At 40.8% G+C, this 21,802-nt stretch overlaps 2 protein-coding genes and 1 long non-coding RNA gene across 4 annotated transcripts in view; 2 read left to right on the top strand and 1 right to left on the bottom strand.

Moving 5' to 3' along the window:
• slc9a7 (solute carrier family 9 member 7) overlaps nucleotides 1-17,673 on the top strand; it is a 32,493-nt gene extending 14,820 nt beyond the window's left edge. The window contains exons 11-16 of the mRNA XM_007568433.2: nucleotides 645-756; nucleotides 844-997; nucleotides 8,353-8,416; nucleotides 9,389-9,471; nucleotides 10,670-10,775; nucleotides 13,950-17,673. Coding sequence (XP_007568495.1) covers nucleotides 645-756; nucleotides 844-997; nucleotides 8,353-8,416; nucleotides 9,389-9,471; nucleotides 10,670-10,775; nucleotides 13,950-14,213 — 783 coding nt within the window. The 3' untranslated portion in view covers nucleotides 14,214-17,673. The remainder of the gene's footprint in view (nucleotides 1-644; nucleotides 757-843; nucleotides 998-8,352; nucleotides 8,417-9,388; nucleotides 9,472-10,669; nucleotides 10,776-13,949) is intronic.
• Nucleotides 5,538-6,993, top strand: LOC107838217 (uncharacterized). Its single transcript, XR_001664284.1, has 2 exons — nucleotides 5,538-5,637; nucleotides 5,675-6,993. It is a non-coding gene; the product is annotated as an uncharacterized LOC107838217 (long non-coding RNA).
• Nucleotides 17,674-20,874: 3,201 nt separating the features above from the next.
• Nucleotides 20,875-21,802, bottom strand: part of chst7 (carbohydrate (N-acetylglucosamine 6-O) sulfotransferase 7) — a 3,882-nt gene continuing 2,954 nt past the window's right edge. The window contains exons 2-3 of one of the 2 annotated variants that reach the window (XM_016679850.1): nucleotides 21,471-21,477; nucleotides 20,875-21,207 (exon numbers count right to left, since the gene is read on the bottom strand). The gene's annotated coding sequence lies outside the window, so the exon portion shown is untranslated. The remainder of the gene's footprint in view (nucleotides 21,208-21,470; nucleotides 21,478-21,802) is intronic. The other variant, XM_007568432.2, reaches the window with a different exon arrangement.

Raw genomic sequence — 21,802 nt, 5'->3', positions numbered from 1 at the left:
CAGGGTTTGCCACGGCAGTCATCCGGCAGCTCACTGTGTTTCTGAGTTAAAGATGTTTAAAGTTGACAGGAAATTTGAAAATATGACTAAGTAGTACCACCTGCCTCAGCTGCAATTGATGTCAGTAGCCCATGATCTATGCAGCGAGTAGTAAAAAGTAGGTTTTACCATCATAAATAAGCGCAAATATTTCCAAATTAGTACCACAAACACTTTGATTTTTATTGCAAAAAGTATCACAAAAGCCTGGAGGAACTGAAAAGATGTTCAGTAATATTATTTAATTTTAAAAATTCATTGATGTTTTAACGGTTTCCGAACAGGTTTTATCAGTACATTCTGGTACAACTGGCCCTTTAGGAGCATTCGGGATCTTGATTTGGTCCAGAACAAGGATGAGCTTGACACCCCTGTTCTATGTGTTCACATACTGACCATACTGTGTCATCAAAGAGACTCTTTAATCTGTCTTTGCTATCACTGTTACTGTAGGCATAAAAGAACCTATAATAAAGCATGCTTAGCTTGGTGGTGCAAGTGAAGTCTTGTGGCCCGCCAGGCTTGTAACACCATGGGGGAAACCCTGATTCCTGGAAACACTCCACAGTTTAATAGCATTGGACTTCTTAACCAACTTGTGTCAGGTAGCCATATTTATCGGCAGAGCTCTCAACATTTACCCGCTGTCCTTCCTGCTCAACCTCGGTCGAAGGGACAAGATCAGGGGAAACTTCCAGCACATGATGATGTTTGCAGGTGCAAAATAAAACCAAAAGGTCCAACTAATATTGCTAATCTCAACAGATTTAGTGTGCAACAGTTTTGGCATGGCAACTTTTGCAGGTTTACGCGGGGCGATGGCATTTGCCTTGGCTATCCGGGACACTGCCACCTCCGCCCGGCAGATGATGTTCACCACCACGCTGCTCATCGTCTTCTTCACAGTCTGGGTGTTCGGTGGGGGAACCACACCCATGCTCTCCTGGCTACATATCAGGTGAAAGAACCGCTCTGGAAATAACGAAACCTCATATTAAAAAAAAAAAAAAAACATTTTGGGGAAAGCATCATATTCTGGACGGGTTATTTAAAAACATGTCCTGCAGATAAAAATGTTGCATATAGCATGTCCAGGATTTTACTGTAATTAATATTCTGTCAGGTATTGAAGAATTTCTGAAGAACAACTCTTTGATGCCGTTTTAAAACATCGTTGCAGAATCCAGAAATGGCTTAAGATAGAGGTATAGTTAAGGCAAACTTGATGGCGTGCAATTAAACATTTATTGTTGTTTGTTCACATAATTGTTACAGTTTTTCTGACAGAAATCGAATGATCAAAAATTGACATGATAGCTTCTTGTGCAGCTTTTTAGCTGTGCTAATGTAAGATTAGCCTAATGCACTAGCTTAGCATTAGCTACATAATGGCAATCAGTCCCTCTACTTCCTAGGCAATTTGTTTAGATTATATAACATTTAAATCTTGCTTTCATGTTTATTGTATCTAACTAAGAGGAAAATTGGGCAAGCCATTTGTGTATTTATTCACTATTGACTGACTTGTTAGCAGCTACAGTCCACTAGTTAAAATGTTTGCTCACACCAGTTCAGAAGAAGCTCTTAGGACTTGACATGATTCCTCTTGTCCGTGTACGAGAACGACTTGTACCTTCTTGTGCAAGTCGTATTCATACCACTCGTATTCATACTATTTACACCCCAGCTAATCAGCTGTGCTGTATTTAAAGTTTTATTTTATGGTTTGTGTTCTTGTTCTGACCCTTTGTTTACTTCATCTTTTGTGAGTTTGGGACCACCCTCTGAGCTTGGCCGGTTTTATTCCATGCCTGCACGCACAACCAATACGGCCACAGAGGTCCGGGCTGCATGCAGACGCCTGCCTAGTGTACAGATGATAACATTTAAGCAGACCTGGAGGTATACCTTGGGGTTTACTAACATCACCATGTTTGTGTCACACTTGCAGGACTAGCAGTAGTCTCCAGAAGTACTGTGCTAGTCTCACAAATGTCTCAACTATTATGCTTTTCGAAGGACTTAACTGAAATATTTGACGACAGTCTTGTCCGACACAGTGACACCTTAAATATGGTAAACCAGTTCATATCGAAGGCTCTACTACATAATAAATGTTCACTGTTCATTACTAGTAAACCAGGACATTTTTTGGCACATTGGTTTACTAGTTAGCATGTTAAGCTACTTAAAGGAACTAAAACCATAAAAACCTCAACTAGTTTCCTTCAGCAAATCAACCAATGTGCATTTAGGCTCAAGTAGTGTGTGAATTTGAGTGTTACTTAAATACTGGACATAAATTTGCATTAACTAAACATGCTATCATTTCATGTCATTTAATTAATTAGCATGACGTGGCCTAATAGCATGGACATTTGTGCAACCGGTGCAGCTAGCTTAAGTGTTTCTGCATTGTTGTGACTGTCAACAGCAATGAATGCGTACACAGCAGGCTTTCCATAATCCCCTCAAACTTGGCATGAAAACATATTTCAGTCGTAAACCAGGCTCCGTGTTTGTAATTCAATAAGTCATGGGCTGCCAGGAGAGGGGGCAAGAGTTCTCTGCTGCTCTCTGAGAAATACCCTAGGAGCTCTGTGGGGAGGAACAGATTTCTCCTCCAGTACAACTCTGACTACTTAAACCTGAGCCTGAGAAGAAAAAATGAATTTCATCGTCAGATTGCCAGGACCAAGCTAGCCTGCGCCAACTGTCTGTGTTCTGCGTTGTGCCACTGCTGTTGCTGTAATTTGATTTGGTTCTTTTTTTTTTTTTTTTTTTTTGTGGTCTGGGTTGAGCACTGCTTCACTTGTATCCGTTGTCTGCCCATGATGCACTGAGAGCTTCGTATTTATGACGATAAAGCGGATTATCTCGTTCCCGGCAGCAGCGGCCTGAGCGAGCAGGCTCTGTTTAATATGAGTAATGCCTCCTCGGACCGGACTGGAGCCATTGTTCGGCAGGGGCTTTAGAGCTCTGCCAAACGGACCCCCCCGTCCCTCCTGTGAACTCAGCCAGTGGACACTGGGACATGTGCTGCACTGCATGCAAATATCAGCTGCGTGGTTTCAGTGTAATCTTAAATAACTGGACAGTAAGAGTAACAGCAGCCTGTTACTCAGCTCCATCTTCTCCTCTGTTTTATTGATGAGGGTCATGCTATCTGTAACTTGTTGCGGCAGGGCATACGGTGAAGCTGTTAAGATCACCAGGCTCTTGGGTGACGGCTGAAATGCGATGTGGGCCTGCTGCTGTGTTGCGTGTAAAGAAATGCTGCTGGTGTTTTGGCTTCAGATGAGGGCCTGTAAGCAGGCGAGCGTGCTGCTTACCTCGATGTTTGGCAAGGGAGGACATCAAGACCAAAACGAGATCCCTGTTGCTTACCGCGGTTCAGGAAAGGTTCTGCTAATCCGTTTGAGTTTTTTATTTCCAGGGTAATCCTATTGATAGTTCACGCAACATCTTTTTTTGGCTGTGATGGAGTTTTTCCTTTGACTTTACTCTCAGGTTAACGATTTCTGTTAATCATATGGGGGTAGAGAAATGATAGTTTAGTTCACTTCTTATCTACTGTGCTTTATATTTGCAGCTGTCTTCACAGTTAATGCCCCTCGCTTGGTGCAAAATTCTTTAAGTAAGTAGCTACTGTACGGACTTTGTGAGGCCAAGATGGAAATCTTAGTTGCAGTTCTCCAAAAGTGAGCTCTGAGGATTTAAAGCCTCCATCTGTTTAAAATGTTTGTGATTCTTCTGACTGTAGATGCTGGTAATTTTAGACCTGTGGTGATTTTTTTTTTCACATACCTTCTGACTTATGATGAGAAAGAACAAGGCAGACGGACAGAAGGAAATGAGCTTCCATATAGATTCCTGGTTATTGCATCCCTACAGAAGGAAGTTCATCTTTTAGATGATCTTTTATAGATATAGAGGTTTCAGTGTCATTCCCAGTATAACTCACTCACTCTGAATCATCGTCAAACTGGTTTACTTTGACATTACTTTAAAGTTCATGCAAACATTAATGGATGATGAACTCAAAGGTGCCAGAATATTGTTTTATCTTTTTATGTGCAGTTGCCATTAGTTCATTTGCTATATAAGCTGTTTTATATATTTAACTTCTTCTCTCCCCAGTTGTAGCTCGCCTTGGCTCTTTGTTTCCATAGATACAAACCACATTCCCATCTTTGTTAATAATAGTAGCTTAACAAATACTATCAGAATCATTTGCATTGTGACTATCTTCAGCAGATTTCTGTGGATGCTTTGAGAATCTGATGTATTAAGAATTATTTACATATGTTATAGTGAATATGCTCCTCGAGTTTTTCACAGACTTCTCAGTGAAAGCAAATGCAATGCCAGAACTTGATAAATGTAACTAAAATGCCATTTCAATGTAACATAGTCAAACCAAAAAGTCAGTTTGTTCAAATTTGACCCAAATTAAATTGTATTTTCTGGCTTTTACAGAAATGAGACTTCGTCTTAGTGTAAGAACTGAGGGAGGAAAAGCGGTAAACTGAGACGTCATATTCCCAAATGGCCAAACTCCCAGTTGTGAAGGAGTGGATCTTGTTCCAGTATAAGCACTGGTTTCTCCTCATTCATCGGCTGAAGAGCTGTGGTGATGTCATCCGGCTGTATTTTTTATGTGTACATGTGAACATCTGCAAAGACTCGGTGCCAAGCGCAACAAAAAAGAGGATTATGTTTAGCCCATACCGTTGCCACTACATTTTATTTATTTTTTTTACTTTTTTCTGTTTTTTTTTTTTTTATATGCTGTGTTGTCACTTTTTACTCAGCTTCTCAGTAAAATGCCACTGGCTTTGACTTGTTTTGTCACATTTTACAACCGCAAAGTTTTGAGTTTCTTATGTGACCAACTTCTGCAAACCAGAGCAGAGCGTAATGAGGAAGCGGAAGAAAAATAATAAATGCTTTTCAAATGATTTCCTATAAGAACCTAAAAAAAAAAAAAAAAGCACACTGCATGATTCTGCTACCATTGTGTATTATGGCAGGGTCCAGGCTATGACCTCCAGGATGGGATAGAGTCCAGTAATATTACTTTAATATCATTCACAGTCCAGCATTTTGTTTCCTCACTTCAATTTTTCTTTCTTTTAATCATTATTTTCCGATTTTCCCCTCCAAACAACTGAAGCTTGTGAACGAAAGTCTAAAATGCTGCATGTGACTTACTTCATCATCTTCCTTTCCTATGCAGGTGAAAAAAAGACATTTTTGTATCCAGAAATGTCACATAAATAAAATACAAAACCGTATTCTCTGAGGTTTATGATTTATTTTAATTCCCTGTTTCTATCCAGTGTTTGTTACTCCATCAGGTAAACGTCTCGCATCTCCACTTGGTTTTAAATGTTCTCAAACCCTGTGTTTATGAAAGCTATAGATATTGGAACTGCAAAAGATTTCAGGACGAGCGCCGCCGCCATGGAAATTGGGAATACTCCAGGTGCCGTATACGAACGCGAATCGGCTTGCTGGTGCTAATTGGTGTTGGGGGAGGAAAATCTCCTGGTGTGTTCTGGTGAAGGGGGATAAAAGTGGGCATCTTCAAAAATTGTCTATTTAAAAAATAAAACAATCTGTTTAGGAAAAGGGTTTGAAAGCACCTGAGCGTGGACCTGAGTGTGGCTCAGGTCGAGGCTCTGCTGCCGTAAAATGCTCCAGTCAAGGCTGCTCTTTGTGTTGTGAAAAAAAATCTGTTCCTCTTTCTTTTTCCTTTATTTTCTGTTAACTAATCACTTTTTCTTTTTCTTTTTTCTCCTTCCCCCGCCACACAGCATCATAAAAACCAATCCGCTCTACTTGGAAACGTCTGTGTAGGGTAACATGTAGGGGAAAAAAAACAAAACTGAACTGTGACTGCTCCGTCTTTTTTTCTTCTTCTTCTTCCTCCTCACTCTTTTCAGGATTTGCTTGTGAACAGAAACAAAATTGCTTGCAAGGAATATTTGACGGATTAGAAGGAGAGGAGTGGGTTGTTCGGGATTAGGATTACAGGGTGTAATGAAGTGGTTAGAGGATTCCCTCGCAGCCTGGTCACGTAGAGCCGTTTGTTTGTCTTTATACTGGGAGATGTCAGCCAGACTCCATGTGCTCCTGGTGTTTTTTATTTTTATTTCAGGAGGGGAGCATTTACTGTGTCAAGTTTGTTCCTCCCAGATACTTCTCCGCTGCACTTCCCTGCATCATTTGCATCACTATGCTGTTTGCATGCCCCCTGGCGTCCTTGCAGCTTCCTCCCTCCCCCGATCCTCTCTGGCGTGTGTGTGTGTGTGTGTTTAGTTGAGACGAGGGTCTTAAAAGACAGCCGGATGCTTTGGCCTCTTCTTTTGAAACTGCTAAGGTACAGAGAGGGAGAACCTCGTACCCATAAAGCCAATTTCCTCCCTGTGACAGTCATGGAGGGGTTTTAAAGATAACCACACACACCAGTCGGACGTTCCGCTGTGCAGGCAGGGTCTTGTAGGATTTAAAGCATATCCATGACAGGCTACGTGTCTCTCCCTTGGCACCCATCCAAGATGGATTGGAGTGAGCTGAACCAAAATAAAAGCGCCCTCTTGAGAATCGGCCTGCTGAGGTTGAACACTTTTCAGCTGTCGAGAGATAAACTACAAGCGGCGAGAAAGACTGGAAATGACCTCACGCTATGTAAATAAATCCTTTCTGTTTGACTTTTTGGAAGTCACTTTGTCTTGCAGAGAGTTATGCAGCAGATGTATGTACAGCAACATTATCTGCTGGTTGGCTCAATGGAAAGAAATGGCTAGGAAGAAAAAGTGTAGTTAGCAGCGTGACTGTAAGGGCGTCTCCATGAATTAGAAAGCGTCTAAAAGTTGAAAAACTCTTGCACTGCGTATATGAATTAGACGCAGTGATATGTTTAGCATTTGTTTCATGGCTAATGAAAACCTAAAAAAAAAACAACATTACATAAGCAGACCAATTAAAACTTGTTTTAAAATTACTGATAGGGACCTGGTCTACACAATCGCACGAATCACACTGCGGATGGTAAACAGTTGTTGATTTTGAGCCTTGGTCACAATGAAATAAATTTGGAAAGTTAAGTGGAAGGCAAAAAAAATAGGTAGAAATAGATCCACAAACAACTGACCAGCCTTACAAAGACCAAACCAAACTGAATTCAAGCATTTTTTAGGATAATCAAAAGGTCTGGACTGAGGCTGGAGATGTGCTGCGTTCCAGTTACGTTGCATATGGGTTTTGACGTTACATCCAGGTTAACAGCTAATGAAAATCATGAAAATAAATTTGTCTAAGGGAAATGCAGCAATTAAAAAAAGAGTCAAATTTTTCTATAAAAAGGTTTTGTGCTTTTTTTATTTCTATTTATTTCTTGGCTGTATAAAAATTAGTTTATTTCGCAAAACTGCCATGGAAACACTTTTTTCGTATCACAGGAGTGACGGGTATCAACAGCTGCACATTACTACCGGAGGAAAACTCAAACAAGATCACAGGAAGTAGTAGGACTTTAATTTGTCCTTTTTTGGATTTTGCAGGCGCTACTCGTTATATTGATTTTATTTGTTTATTTAATTTTTTATTTTAAAAAATTAAATAAAGTTTGTAAAAGTTTTGCAAGTTTTGTAAAATAAACATGTTTTCATCACAGCCTGCTGTGATATGGGCCGGGCATATTGAAACTCAAAGTCTGAGCCAAGAAGTCGTTCCAGTCAATTTATTTCCCCCCGACTGGGAAATCGAAACTGGTCAGAAAGTCGGTCTGACTTAAACCTATGGAGCGTTATAGCATTTAATAGCTTTGGTTTATTAACCATCGTTAATAAACTCAATTGTTCATGTACAATTGAGATGCATTTGCCTGCACTGATTGAAATGCTTCAATTTGGGAGCAGAAATCTGTTTTGGCTTTAATACTTCAAACTGTGGAAAACCATTGTTCATTAAGCTGTTTGGTTGCGCTTGAAACTCACCCTTCTCTCCTTAGGTCAGGGGTGAACGGGAGATTTTCTGCACAAGTTAAAATGTGACTTGGTTCTGAGGTTAATAATTTATGTTTTCATAGGGAAAAAAAACGCTAACAGGACAGAACACCCTCCACGTCTGCGTCACACTTACCCCATGTCTCTAACTTGCTTTGTGTTAAATCCTGATGCTGGTCGGTGTCTTGGGGAACAAGGTTTAGCAGTTCAGCACTTTCGTGTGCTGGGATATGATTACGTGTTGTAACTGTTGCTAAGCAATAAGTTAAACCATGCTGTTGTTTTGTCTCCCGTGTTGCAGGGTCGGTGTGGATCCAGATCAAGACCTGCAGCCCTCTGGCGACAGCTTCCAAGTCCTCCAGGGGGTGAGGAGCTCACTCACATCCACTTTGGATCTTTGCCTCGTTCCAAACACGTTCTGCTGGGGGTTTTTTAGTTGTTGTTTTTTTGTACTTCATGCGGGTTCAAACTCAGGAAGTGTAGACACTGAAATGCAGTCTGAGAAAAAAGATGACAAAAGTAGAATAGGGAAGCTGTGTGCTGTCAGATGTTAGTTTAGGACCGCTAGATCGACTCTTGTCTAACCTGTTGGTGACTCATGGTGACCTGTAAAACAGGATGTGTTTTCTGTTGTTATACTCTGCTACTGTGGCCCTATATCCTAATCTTAAACAAAACATCTTCCCAGCTACAGTCAGAGCAAATCTGGTTCACATGCCAGCAACTTTAAAGTTTTGTTTTTGTTTGAAAAATACATGGATGAGTCATGACATTATGAGCACTGATGGGTATCATGAATGACACCGATTTTGTCTTTGCTGTGGCATCTGTTTGTGGCGCAAACCGTAAGTAAACATAAGTAAAAATGGTAAAAAAAATAAAGAGGTAAACTCTTCCAGGGATGTGCACAGATAGACACTACGACATCCTACAGCATCTGCATTTTTCTTCTGGACAAAAAAAAAAAGAAAGTGTCCTTCTGAAATCTTTGTTGTTTTTAAGCATTCATAGCGCATGGCCCAAGGTAGCATGTCTGGATTTAGCCTATGCTGTCATAGCTCCAATTCTGTCCAACAAAATTTTGTTACCAATTTTCAAAGCTTTTAGCTGAGTTCATTAATCATAAGTCTCTAAAAATAATTTCTGTCCTATATCTCTCTGCGGGTCGGATCCACAGTTTAAAAAGTCAGAAAACATTAAACTGATTTGCATTAGACTCCTTATCAGTCACTGTAGTAGGAAAAACAAATGATTGGTGCTGTTGTCTGATTGCATTCACTGTGAAAAAAGCAAAATGTCATCTTTTTTTTTTTTTTTCCAATCATGTGCTTCTCTAGGATGGGAACCAGGATGAGGGCCAGAGTAAAACCAAACAGGAGAGTGCCTGGCTCTTCAGACTCTGGTATACATTTGATCACAAGTATCCTTTTTATAGTGTGTGTGTATAAATCCCGTGTGATTCAGTCACAAGGTATATATCTCAGATAATCCATCAGGATGACTTCCTGGTCCACATTTGCTATGCAAACTGGTTCCTCCTGGATTAGATAATTTGACATGATTGTGAAAAATGTTTTGCTTTTCCCTCCCGGCGGGCCGCAACAACAGACTCAAGGTAATGCGTTTAGCGACTCATCTCCCCATTTCTCAGGATCTTTCCATCCCTGCTAAACAATTGTCTCCCCCAGGTGGCTGATTGTGTTTCTGTCTCTTTAAACGAGGCAGCTGCGTTTTCCAGAAGGGGAAAATCCTCCTCCCCCCCTGGTGTCGCACGCTATTTGGAGCCAAAGAAAAGCAGCAGACCATTTGATATACATCAGGTTGTTTCTCCTGAGTGCAACCGACCGCGGGTGTAAATATCCAAACATGGTGCATGGGACCAGCGGATTCCAGTCGCCACCCGCCACCATTTGAACGCGCCACTTAGTTTTCCAAAGCAGCTTAGCCTGGTTAAGCCGAGTCCTTCACTGCAAAATCACATAAACTCACCGAGCCGTTTCGGTCTAGTTTCTAGTGCAAATAACTTAAAATGAGACAAAACTAACTTGCAAGTAAGTTATTTAGAAGCTGTTTTTGTGTTGATAATTCTTTAAAAATTATTTAAAAAGTACCAGCCCACTGACAGATTATTCCACCTAACATGGGAGAAATGTCTTGTTATAAGTGAAATAATCTACCAGTGGAACTGGTACTTTTTTAATCAATATATTAGGGAATTATTGCCTTAAAACAAGCTCCCATATCATGCTCAAAAGATATTCAGTCAGTTTTCTCTTATTTCGAGTTTACCAAGATACTTGCACTCAAAATAAGACCAAAAATACTTGGTAAGACTTTGTGTTTTTGCAGCGTATAAAAAAATTTATTTGTTCTCCGCAGATTGAAGAATCCGGATCAGGTGTAAAAACACCAAAACGATCTCACCAGCACACATCCCTCTAAAATATTACATTTCTGTCGTAAAGTTTCACTATAACCTTCTATAACTTTTGTGTTTCAAGTTTAACTTCAACTTTTTTATTGAGATTTTTTATTATTATTATTATTTTCAGATTTGCAATGTGTGCCTCTTACTAAGTTTGAATGTTTTCTCTTGATTTCCCTTAATTACTTCCCAGTTACCTTAAGCCCATTTTGACACACAGCGGTCCACCTCTGACCTCCACTCTGCCCAGTTACTGTGGCCCACTGGCGAGCTGCCTTACCAGTCCACGGGCATATGAAGTGAGTATTTGTAAAAAAAAAAAAAAAGAAAAAAAAGTTTGTTTTCATTTATAATATATAAGCTTAAAATCTACATTTGACAAAAATATGCACATATGTTTTGCCCCCTTATTGTTGCACTAATGTGTGTAAATATCTGGTTTGTAGAACATGTACAATGTGAAGCTGGTAGACTTTCTGTGTAGTACTTGAAAGATAAATACTTTATTTGAGGGTAAGAAATTAAAAATGAACTTAATTAAAAATCCCAAGTTATTAAACTCCAATTACTCACCATTTAATCTGCTGGTTTTTTTAAGGCTGGTAAATGATTCTGAAACACTTTTCTGACACTAAAAGAGCCTTCAGGGGCCTGCCTTTCTAAAACATGAAGGCACAGCTGGAATATGGAGAGTGTGTCATTATTTACAAACATCTAAGGATTTTTAAAAAATTATTATTATTATCTAAAAAGCCATTTTTAACAGGTATGTGTTGATTGGATGTGTAGTTGTTCATTGGCAACAGAGAAGAAAAGAGAGTGAGCACTTTCGCTTTTCCTCAAAGATCTTCTATGTAGGAAAAGTTGGTGAGAGTCATGAAAATAAAAGGAAGAGAACAGATTCCTCCTGACCTGACAAACTCTTCCCTTCTGCTGCTAATAGTTTTTACACCAGGATAGAAAAACACATTTTGCTGTAAATGGAAGACACAACGTAAAACTCAGGGACAAAAACACTATAATTTATTTATTTATTTATTTATTTATTTATTTATTTATTTATTTATTTAGAAAATTGAGGGATTTCTTGATTCTAGCATTTATGAGAATTGTGATTTAATTTCTGCTCCCTTTAAAAAGGGGCAAATACTTTTTCACCTGCAGCCAGCTTAGAGGGGACAGCATTTTTTTATTTTTTGCCTCAAAAAAAAAAAGAAAGGAATCACGTGGTTTCATTTTTTTGTCACATGATAAATGAAATGATGTGAAAACTGCATTTTGTATTCACTTGGTCATCTTTGCCTATAAGTGAGGTGGGGATAAAAAAAAAAGCTGAAATGCTTTTTCACAGCATGCATGAGCAGAAGCAGCCACAAATTTCCATAAAAGTATATTTAATCTGTGGTAAACTGAAAGATATACAACGATAAAGAACCTTTTTAAAAGCATTTGTTTTTCAGCTTTAAAGAATGTAATAAAGTTCAGATCCTTAAATGTGATTTTATTTCTTTTTTTTTTATTATCAATCTAGGGTTATACTGGTGCTGTAGGTTTATAAAAAACAAACAGCCAGATCGGAGTTACACACTGTCCTCAGAGCCGAGACTGTCCCTGAAGCTTAAACTGGTTTCTTCCTTTCTGACTATCCACCACACAGAGCCGAGGCCTTCGGCAGGCAGCATTTTAAAAGCGGAGGGATGAGGGGGGCCTGCATTGTGTTGGCACAAAAGACGCTTTTCAGCTCCGGCTCAAAGATGACCAGTGTTCTGACAGACACTGCCCTCTGATATTTAAAACACAGAAATGCCCATTGAAGCCTCTGTCGCACTCGCTTCACTTTCATCAGGGCTCCTTTTTGTTCTCTCTTCCAGGAAACATGCGGGGGATTTTTTTTTTTTTTCCCCTCCCACTGAAAACAATCGGTTCCAAACTGGATTCCTGCACATAAAAGTGGATTGTATTTGTATTTGATTTCTGTAATTTTCAGCTGTAAGTGATGTAGATGAAGATGTTTTCTCCCTGCGGTCAGAAAGCTGCAGCCATGCCACGTCCAGTCTGGACGTATTGGGCTGCCAGTGTAGCCAGCCACATGGGGAGAGCCCGGATTAAATAAAGCTCAGTCCCTAGTTCCTCTTTAATTATGGATATTACGAAATGCCTCTCTACTGAAACTGATACAAGGCCTTAAAATGTTGCTGCAGTTCATTATGCCTCTATAGCTGGCTTAAGCTTTTTTTCTCTCGTATTTTATTCTTAGAAGTTGAAATTACAAGCTGACAGAGGGGAACAAATTGAAAATCTATCAGTCTGCCTTTTAACAATCCCCCCCCGCCCCCCACTGTGACGACCTGAATTCAGACCTTAATCTTTACAACTGGGCCACAAAATTTACAGTTTCCTGTTCTAAAAAAAAACTGCCCCAGCTACTTTGACATTTACTGCTCAAACGGGACTAAATTCAGGATTTGTTTGGGCTTGTTTTGGGCCAGATGTTAATGCTCTTTGTGCTCACGTGACTGCTGCAGCAGCAGGAGGGGTGTGTGCGCGATCAGGGAAGGCTGTGTGTTTCTACTTTAATTTGGAGGAAGCTCCTGTTAAACTATTTAAGAGCACAACCGATTTCAGTGGATTCATTTCCAAATGCTTCCTTTTTCCCCTTAAAAATAGTTTCCCAGTAACACACAGTTATGTAATTTTTTTGTTGTTGTTGTATCCAGTGAGCTGAAAAATCCTTTCATTGACCTGGCATTGACTCCTTTCCACCCCCGGTGGACATGGGGTGGCTATTGGATTCCAGCTTCCCGATCAGTCCGGGTTGTTCAGCTGTTTGTCGTTTAATCAGAACGCAACATGTGTTTTCTTTTGGATCTGGGGCATTTGTGAGTCATTTCTGTGCCTGTTGCACTGGGCATATGTGTGATTCAAGGTGGCCTGTGGTTTCCTGTTTTTATCTTACCTCACTAGTTGCTGCTGTAGTGGCTACCAAATGAAAGTCCCTCTCACCTAGTCTCCTAATTCAACTCATCTGAAAAAACCCTCTCTATCTCTAGTTAACTAACATCTCTAGCTATCTCAAGCTGATTAACATATTGTTAATTAACTAACATATCTCTAGTTAGCCAACTGGCTAACTGACATATCTCTAGTAGCTAAATGACGTAGCTTAGCTAACTAATATGTCTTTAGCTAACTAACATATCTCTATCTATAGCTAACTATGTCTCTATCTATCTATCGCTCTATTGATTTATAAAGACTTGGCTTCTGCCTTTTTGTTGGTTTGTAAAATAGGGTTTTATTTTGTTTCCTTCTTTTTTTCTTTTTGCAATGGTGTGTATTTACCAAGATAAAGCTAATCTGAAATGAAAGCTCCTCTCAGATGGCTGTAATCCAGGTTCCCTCGTTAGTATTTATACTGTTGATGTCCATTCATCTGTTCACACCTCATGTTTCACTCTGTGTTCTGATTTCAGAACCACGAGCAGCTAAGGGATCCCGACACTGACTTGATCCACAACGACGCCGACCTGACCTTCACATTTGGCGACACCGCCATCACCGCCAACGGGGCGTCCACCAGCAGGGCGGATGCCACCGGGGGGTTGGGCTGGAGCACAAATGGAAAGAGGAGTGGCAGCACGTCAGAGGAGGCCCTGGAGCGGGAGCTGGATTCCCGCGAGCAGGAGCTGCTGAGCCGAGGCACACGCCTGGTTTTCCCCATGGAGGATCACATCTGACCTCCCCGCCTCGTCCGAGCCAGCCGCTCTCCCTGGCCTGACCCTCACCCGCACCATCTTGCCATCAGTTCTTTCCACTTTCACATGGGCAGAGTGCCCGGCGCTTCAGAGATGAGACGGATCTGAGATATGGGATCTGACAGGAGGAGAAGGGTTCATCGTGACCTGTGGCTCCATCAAAGCCAGGGGAGCAGAGCTCCAGGAGCATTTCATCCTCATTAGATAAGAAGTTTATTCCAAAGAAGACACAATGCCCCTGTGGTGTTGAGGGAGAAGAAGAAAAAAAAATCTTGCTGCTGCTGCTTCACAGACTGTGTTCTCTGCAGAAGAGGATTAAAAACTTTTTTCAAAGGAAGTGGAAACTTTGTGTGCCCATACAAGACTATCTGCATGTTCAACACTTTGTGGTTGTGCTGGAGGAGAAAATGGGTCTCATGGTGGGATGTGAGCAGTGTGTCTTCATAGTTCAGAAACCACATAAAAAGACTTTGACTAAAGACTTCTTTGGTAAAAATCTACCTGAAGACATTTACTGCTAAAACCACAGTTTCTGGTTATCTTGTGAAATATCTACTGCTGAGCACGTAAAGGGACCGTGAAGGTGTTTCCATCTCAGTCATGATTCAATACAAGCATCTAAATACCTATAGAGCCGGGCTTTGTTTCTCATTGGTTGAACTGTTCATTGAAGGCCTATTACATTTACAGATGGTATGTGAACATCTTGTCATTCAGTTGACTTGGATCATCTTCTGTGTTAAACTGTATCTCATGACACAACTTAGAAACCCTGACATCTTTAAATTCCATTAAGGAATAAAAAAAAGGGCATGAGGATTTGCACTCTAACATGATTAAAGACCAGCTTACACAGTGAAGTAAAGAGCTGGTCGCTGTAGCATTCCATCTCAGCATCGTCTTTTGAATGTTTCAAGCACTTATCACAGCTGCAAAACGTTTGACAAAGTGCGCAAATCTTTACAAGGTGGATATTAGAATTTTAAAGTGTTGGAATATTTATATTTTATAATAAGTGAAATTAATTATTCCAGTTTGCTAACTTATCAGTGTTTTAGTTGGATATCATTTCCACTACTGCAGTATGAATATCACTATAAATACTTCTTTTTTTTTTTAGTTTAGCGGCTCACTATAAGGCCAAAAATTAGCTGTGAAAAATACCATCAAAATTAAGTAGTGCCCAACAGAGGTTGGGCTCAGATTGTCCTTAAAACATTGACACTTTAGATTTATCAAAATGATATGTTTTTCTTTTTTTGCTTCTTTTTTATTGATGTGGCTTATTTTAGCTTAAAGGCCAAGGAAGAGCTAGCTCAGTTAGCTTATATAGCATCTTTATGGCTTCATAATTAGCATGTAGGTAGTTTGTTACAGCTGAAAAAAATAAAGTGTTAAGCAGGAGTAGCTTCTAGAGACGTATCTGTACAGGTTTCACACAGAGTAAAAATGTGTTTTGAAAAGGAAGGATATTTTACTGCACGTTTACCCTCACCTCCCAGCTTATTTAACATGAAAACGCATGATAAAATCAGAACACATTTCCATCTATATAAACACAAATATTTTGAAGTAATACAAAATATTTAGAAATCATATTCTCGATTATTGTTATTTTTTAATTATTATCTTTAGAGATGGGCTGTATGTTTCATCCTGAGGATTTTTGAACTGTTATTTTGACCTCTGGAGGATTATGCATCGGCCAAAATTATTGTTCAAAGTAAACATTAGTAGCATTTCCTCTCTAGTAAATAACTCCCAATCACTTTACACTTAGATTGGATTATTGCTATGACAGGACAAAACACAGTTAGCGGTCTCCCTTCCCCCGCCCCCTTTAGGCTAAGCTAACCATGTTAGCTTGAGAAGCTGTACACACACTTGGAAAAGGGAGTTTGCGGTGTTGAAAGTGTAAAATAAATCTTGTGTATATATCAATTGCAAATTGACGACAGTACATAGTCAAACAGTCAATTTCTAATTTCATAATTAATTTTATAATCTATACTAATACATAGATTTCCCCAAGAATATTGATTTATTCTTTTTTTTTAGGCTGACTTATTAAAAATGTCCATTAAAATTAAACGGAACCACAAACTGTTTTCGATGGTCATCACAATGAGCTCAGCTCAATGCAACCGAATTATGATGCTAGTAGCATCAAAATTCGATTGCAATGAAATTTGGCACAACATTGGCCGACTCGTTCCTCCGCTCTTACATCATTGGTCCAATTTCAGTGAGATAAAGGATGTAAACAGGATAACGGCATATAATTACTCGTTTTTAGAACTCAGAAATGTCATCTCAAAGATTCTTAGTATATTAGTATAGCATTAGTTGAGGTTTCTGCTGGTTTACTGCCAGCGAAAACTTCCCATTTGCACATTTTCCTTCTGAAGATGGTGCATGAAACTCCTGCCCCACCCCACGTAAAAAAAAACCCTAAAACAAAACATGAGCAGTGATTTGTGTTAAAGCACTCTTGGCCCTTTATAGCCAGTGGAGGAGACTGAGGACAGACGTTTGTTTTCACTTTTACACATGTAACCGAGCTGCTTCCTTTTTTTTTTGTATTCACCGCACAGCCCCGTTTAGCCCTTTAAATCCACCTTTCCACCAACACCGAGTAGCTGCTGCATTTATGCATGAGTACACGGGGGCAGGTGTGAAAGGCATGACTGTTGGAGTTGAATACAAGGCCTTTTACACCGGAGGACGGTCTCGAAGCAAGTTTTACAGCTTGCCAGAGACGTCCAGGAGGAAATGAATCTGGTAGAGTAAGCTGTTACCAGGCTGTGCACAGGGCAGGCCTTTTAAACCGAGCTGCTGCAAGGAGAAGTGCTGTGAAGCAGAATAATCCCAGCCCTTCACAATCTGGTGATTATGCACGACTGTGAAAACTTGTACACTTTTAAAAAAAAATCACCTGTTCGTTGCTACTAAACACAGCTAACGCTTATACTCTGGAAAAAAAGTGGGATGAAAACCTTGCAAATTAACTTGTGTGCAGAAAATGAAACCAGACAATAACAGAGATGTTTTCGCTTCGTGATGAAAATGTCCCTTTCGGTCTCTCCTTTATTTGAAGACAATTCATAGAACAGGAACTTGCATGGATTGAGACATGATGTAGTGTTGTCCCCTCAAAAGACAAGAGGGAGTACGTAACAGACCAGCAAACCCAAGAGAGTCACACAGTATGGCAAGCAGAGGACACTTGTTGAACTCTTTGCTAATATTTCATGTGCACTCTTTGCCCTCCGCACTGCTGTGCTGTCAGTTGTCCTGTCGGCTATATTTAAACCCTCTCTGCACCTGAGAAATATGAGATGTAGCCAAAGTGTCAATATGTGCACCTGTCGTTTCCAGCTGGCTGACAGGTTCTGTGTGCCATGGTCTGCATGTCAACATGTTAATAAAAATCTTGAAGTTCTGGGTTCCCCAGTGGTGTGCTCCACTTAACTCAGAAAGCCTTTTAAAGAAAGGGTCTGAAGCTGCAGTATGTAACTTTGTTGTTACATGTTTGTTTGTCAGTATGATAGGAGACAGAAAATCAGTATGATAGGAGACAGAAAATCTGTGAAAAGATCTAGCTGAGCTAAGGCTGCTAGTTGAAGAAATGTAGCCGTTCCCGACCAAAAACAACCAATCAGAGCCAGGAGGAGGGTCTTAGCGCTGTCGATCAATACTGCTAAATATGCTAATGGTGAAGAAAGGACTTACTGTTATAGAAAAACCACATGAGATTGATTGACGGCACTAAGGCCCTCCTCCTCGTTCTGATTGGTTATTCCTAGTTAGCACTGGGAGAAGGTGGAGGAGCTCGATCTATTCACAGATTATCTGTCTCATATACCATATTGTCACGACATGGTGACAGTTTCAATAAATATGTAAAAAAAAGTAATATAAAAATTACACACTGCAGCTTTAATAAAATGCACCATAGTGGTGCTGAAATGTGATCTTCCTCACTAACTCAACTTGAGTTTAGACATTATAATTCCAAAAAATAAATAAATAAATGTCATATACTAGAATGTTAAGTTATAATGATATCATCATAATAACAAATGATAACCAAATTTGTTGTAAATGTTCTTAGTGATGACTGTAATGGCCCTAAAAAATGGCCTTAAATCGGCACCTAATGCTTACTTTATCAACTAGTACGTCAATATATACATACATATACAATGCTTTGCAAAAGTATTCATGCGAAACATGATTCAAGCCTGTAAAAAAACAAAAAAAAAAAAAACAATTTGACAACTTGTGTATAAAATTAATCTTTTTGCTAAACTGATATTTTTTGCTAAAAAAAAAAAAAAAAAAGATTGCTGCGATCATATGGGAGCAACATGGGAGCAACACTGCAGAGGTAGAATCATTTCTTGAGTGGGGACAGACGGGGAAGCTGGTCATTGATGTGGAGGTGGTTGGAGCTAAAACAAGGTAATACTGGAAGAAAACCTGTTTTTCTTGCATGAATATGACCTTAAAAAACTGCAGTCGATTGGTTTTTAGATCAAATTGTATTCAAAAGGCACGTCCAAATCAAGAATCCGTGGCAAGACTTGAAAATCTGCATTGGCAGATATTCTTTGTCTAAATCTGACTGAGAATATCTGCTTTTTTGCAGAGGATGGAAAAATTTTAGTCAGTTAGATGGGCGAAGTTGGGAGAGACGTACCACAAAAGACTTGCAGACGAATTGCACTGAAAGGTGCTTCTATAAAGTAATGACTCAGAGTGGCTGATTACATCTCAATGGCAGAGGATTAAGAGAACAGCAGTGAACAAACGTCAAGGTACTCGCTATTGGGAAGTCGTTGAAGACGGTTGGGTATGCGCCACATAGGGGTGCTGCGCCAGAATTACACCATAAAAAATATTTAACCAGCATTTTCCATATTTAACAGCTATCATTATTTCAGATTCGAGTCCTGCTCCGCCAGTCTTGGTTGCTGTGTCTTTGGGCGAGACACTTCACCCACCTTGCCTACCGGTGGTGGTCAGACGGCCTGGTTAGGGCCAGCACATTGCAGCCTCGCCTCTATCAGACGAGGCAACGGTAGCTACAACCCAGTAGCCTGCCACCATCAGTGTACGAATGAATGGGTGAATGACTGAATGTAGTGTGAAAGCACTACTGAATGTACAAGTGTTATAAAGTGCTATACAAGTACAATCTGTTTACCATTTGCTGCTCAAACACAAACATGTCATTTTTTGCCCTACATTCAGAAAGCTAACCCAGCCCTCACCATCCCCAGAGTGAAACACGGTGGTGGCTGCATCATGTGATGGAGATGATTGGACAGGAAGTCTGGCCAAAGTTGATTTGAATGTAGATTTCTTTGTTTTTTAAAAACAGAACATAATTCCTCACAGTTATGCACAAATTTGCGTTGGGTCTGCTCAAAGCAACAAACAAAAAAACATCCCAACAAAGAACGTTTGATTACTTTTGCAAAGCATTACACATGATGATCAGCTGTGGCTGGCTGCTATTGAAGAATGTCCCATTTACGAGTCACATGTTTTGTTAATGAAGCCACTTTCCTATTGTTCTTTTCATTTGAGGGAAGCATGTTGGACAAACCCAGCTCACGTAACAAAGAGGGTTTTTACTGGTCAATAATCAACTGTACAAATCTGGAAACCACGACGAGCAGAATTAATATAAGCCATAACAAACTTTCATTGAATTTAAAACGCTTGAAGGTCCTTCTTTCATTCACATTTCCACAAGTATTCAAGTAAGAGTAATTCTAACAGAACCGTCTTCTGAAATTGAACGTGTCGATGGTGTTGAACCCCAAGAAACCCCTCTGGTAACACTTTATTTGCCAACTTTGCATTAAATGATCATAATTTACAAAATCATGCAAAGTTGGCTCTTTTAATGGACTTTTAATGCAACTTTTAGAGGAACTTTGCATTAAAAGTGTCATTATTTACCGAATGACACTTCATGACAACTGTCATAAACATTCATAAAGACTTCTTTATGTTTATGACAGATGTTATGTCAGTCTTATGCACACCCCTTCAAATAAAGTGCTACCACGCCTCCTTGACCACAGGGACGCCACCGGATCGGAGGACACTGTGGACCGTTGTGGATTAAAGGAAACGAAGAGGTCCACCGGTCGGAGGACAGAAGCAGGACTTCAGGAATTCTGCGGCTGATCAGAAAATTTCACACCCATGTGAGAGATTTGTCAAAGAGGCTCTTGCAGCTGTCCGGATTCCTGAGAGGGGCCAGGGGTGGAACCATAGCTCCTCAGTGAGAGGGGTCTTTGGGCTTCCCCTTTCCACCCCAGAAAAATACTGTAGCTTCTTCTTTCAGGACTGTTAGTGAGCCAGTCTCTGTTTAATATCAGTAAGTCGGTAATGCTGGGGGTTGCTGCCGTGCTTAGTCACAGGCTGGACGGATAAGTCGCTCCAGTAAGGCCGAACTTAACGCTGCCACCCTGGATCCATGTCCCGAGAAAGGCCCCCCATCTCAGGTTTTTTTATGGCCCCGGTTTGAACAGGATTTGAGGAGGGATTAGTGCTTCTAAAAAGGACAGAGGTCGGCCAGAGTAACGGGAGCACAAACCAGCCCCCGTCTCTTGTTTTATCTCCCCCCTCCCCAACTCCTCCGCGTCTCCACGGGACCCTGCTGGTGTCGAACAGGCAGCGCGGTGAGAAAATAAGCTTCCTTCTCCTCGTTTCAAATCCAACTGAGTCCGATTGGCTGCTCTTTCTTTCTCTTTTCTCCCCCCACCATCACCCCTTACACGCACACCTCCTCCTCCTCCTCGTCTTTTCAGTATCACCATTTCTCCAGTTCATCGACCCAGCTCGGGTGAGGATAAAAACAACCCAAGAGGCACGCTTGAGAGCTCCTAGCAGACTGCATTCCTGCAGCCTGTTTTGTTATTCCACCTTCTGGCCCTCAGCCTTGATTAGGAGGACCCTGCAGGAGGGGAGAAACAGAAGTTAAATATTTAAGGCATGCTACTGCTGCACAATGAATCAGAGGCATTCGAATGGCACAAAAAAGGTGGGTATGTGCGAACGTGATGCATAGCGGTGCCACCCTAAAAGGGGCGCCATACGTCGGGATAGCTTATTTCTAGGTTTCTGTTGAAAACCTGCTCGGAAGTGCCTGTATAAAGTATCTGCGAAGACCTCAGTATGGACACCGGGACACTGAGGGGAGGCGAAGGTGGACCCCGCCCTCCGCGCTGACGGCTTGCAGGCCTCACGGCGGTGAAGGACCTCGCTTTGTACGAGCTACTGGTGACAGTGTGGTTGTAACCCCGCTGGGAGCTCTACCCCGTCGCGAACCGCCACGAACAATGGCTCTCTTCTTGACAGCGCAGTGACTCACTGCCAGCCCCCCTCCAGCTAGCCATGAGGGGACCGGGCTATGCCAGGGACACAACAACGAGCCCTCTGTGGAGCAGCAGAGCTGCTGGTCGTTAAAGGGAGTTGAGATATTTCTGATGGTCTCACTTTGAAGGCTCCTGTTATTCACTTACGCTAGCATTTAGACAGCAGTCCTGCAA

The sequence above is a fragment of the Poecilia formosa genome, unplaced genomic scaffold, assembly GCF_000485575.1.
Source record: "Poecilia formosa unplaced genomic scaffold, Poecilia_formosa-5.1.2 Scaffold222, whole genome shotgun sequence".
Taxonomy (NCBI): domain Eukaryota; kingdom Metazoa; phylum Chordata; class Actinopteri; order Cyprinodontiformes; family Poeciliidae; genus Poecilia; species Poecilia formosa.
The sequence above is the reverse complement of the archived record's forward strand: the minus strand, read 5'-3'. Positions and strand labels throughout refer to the sequence as shown.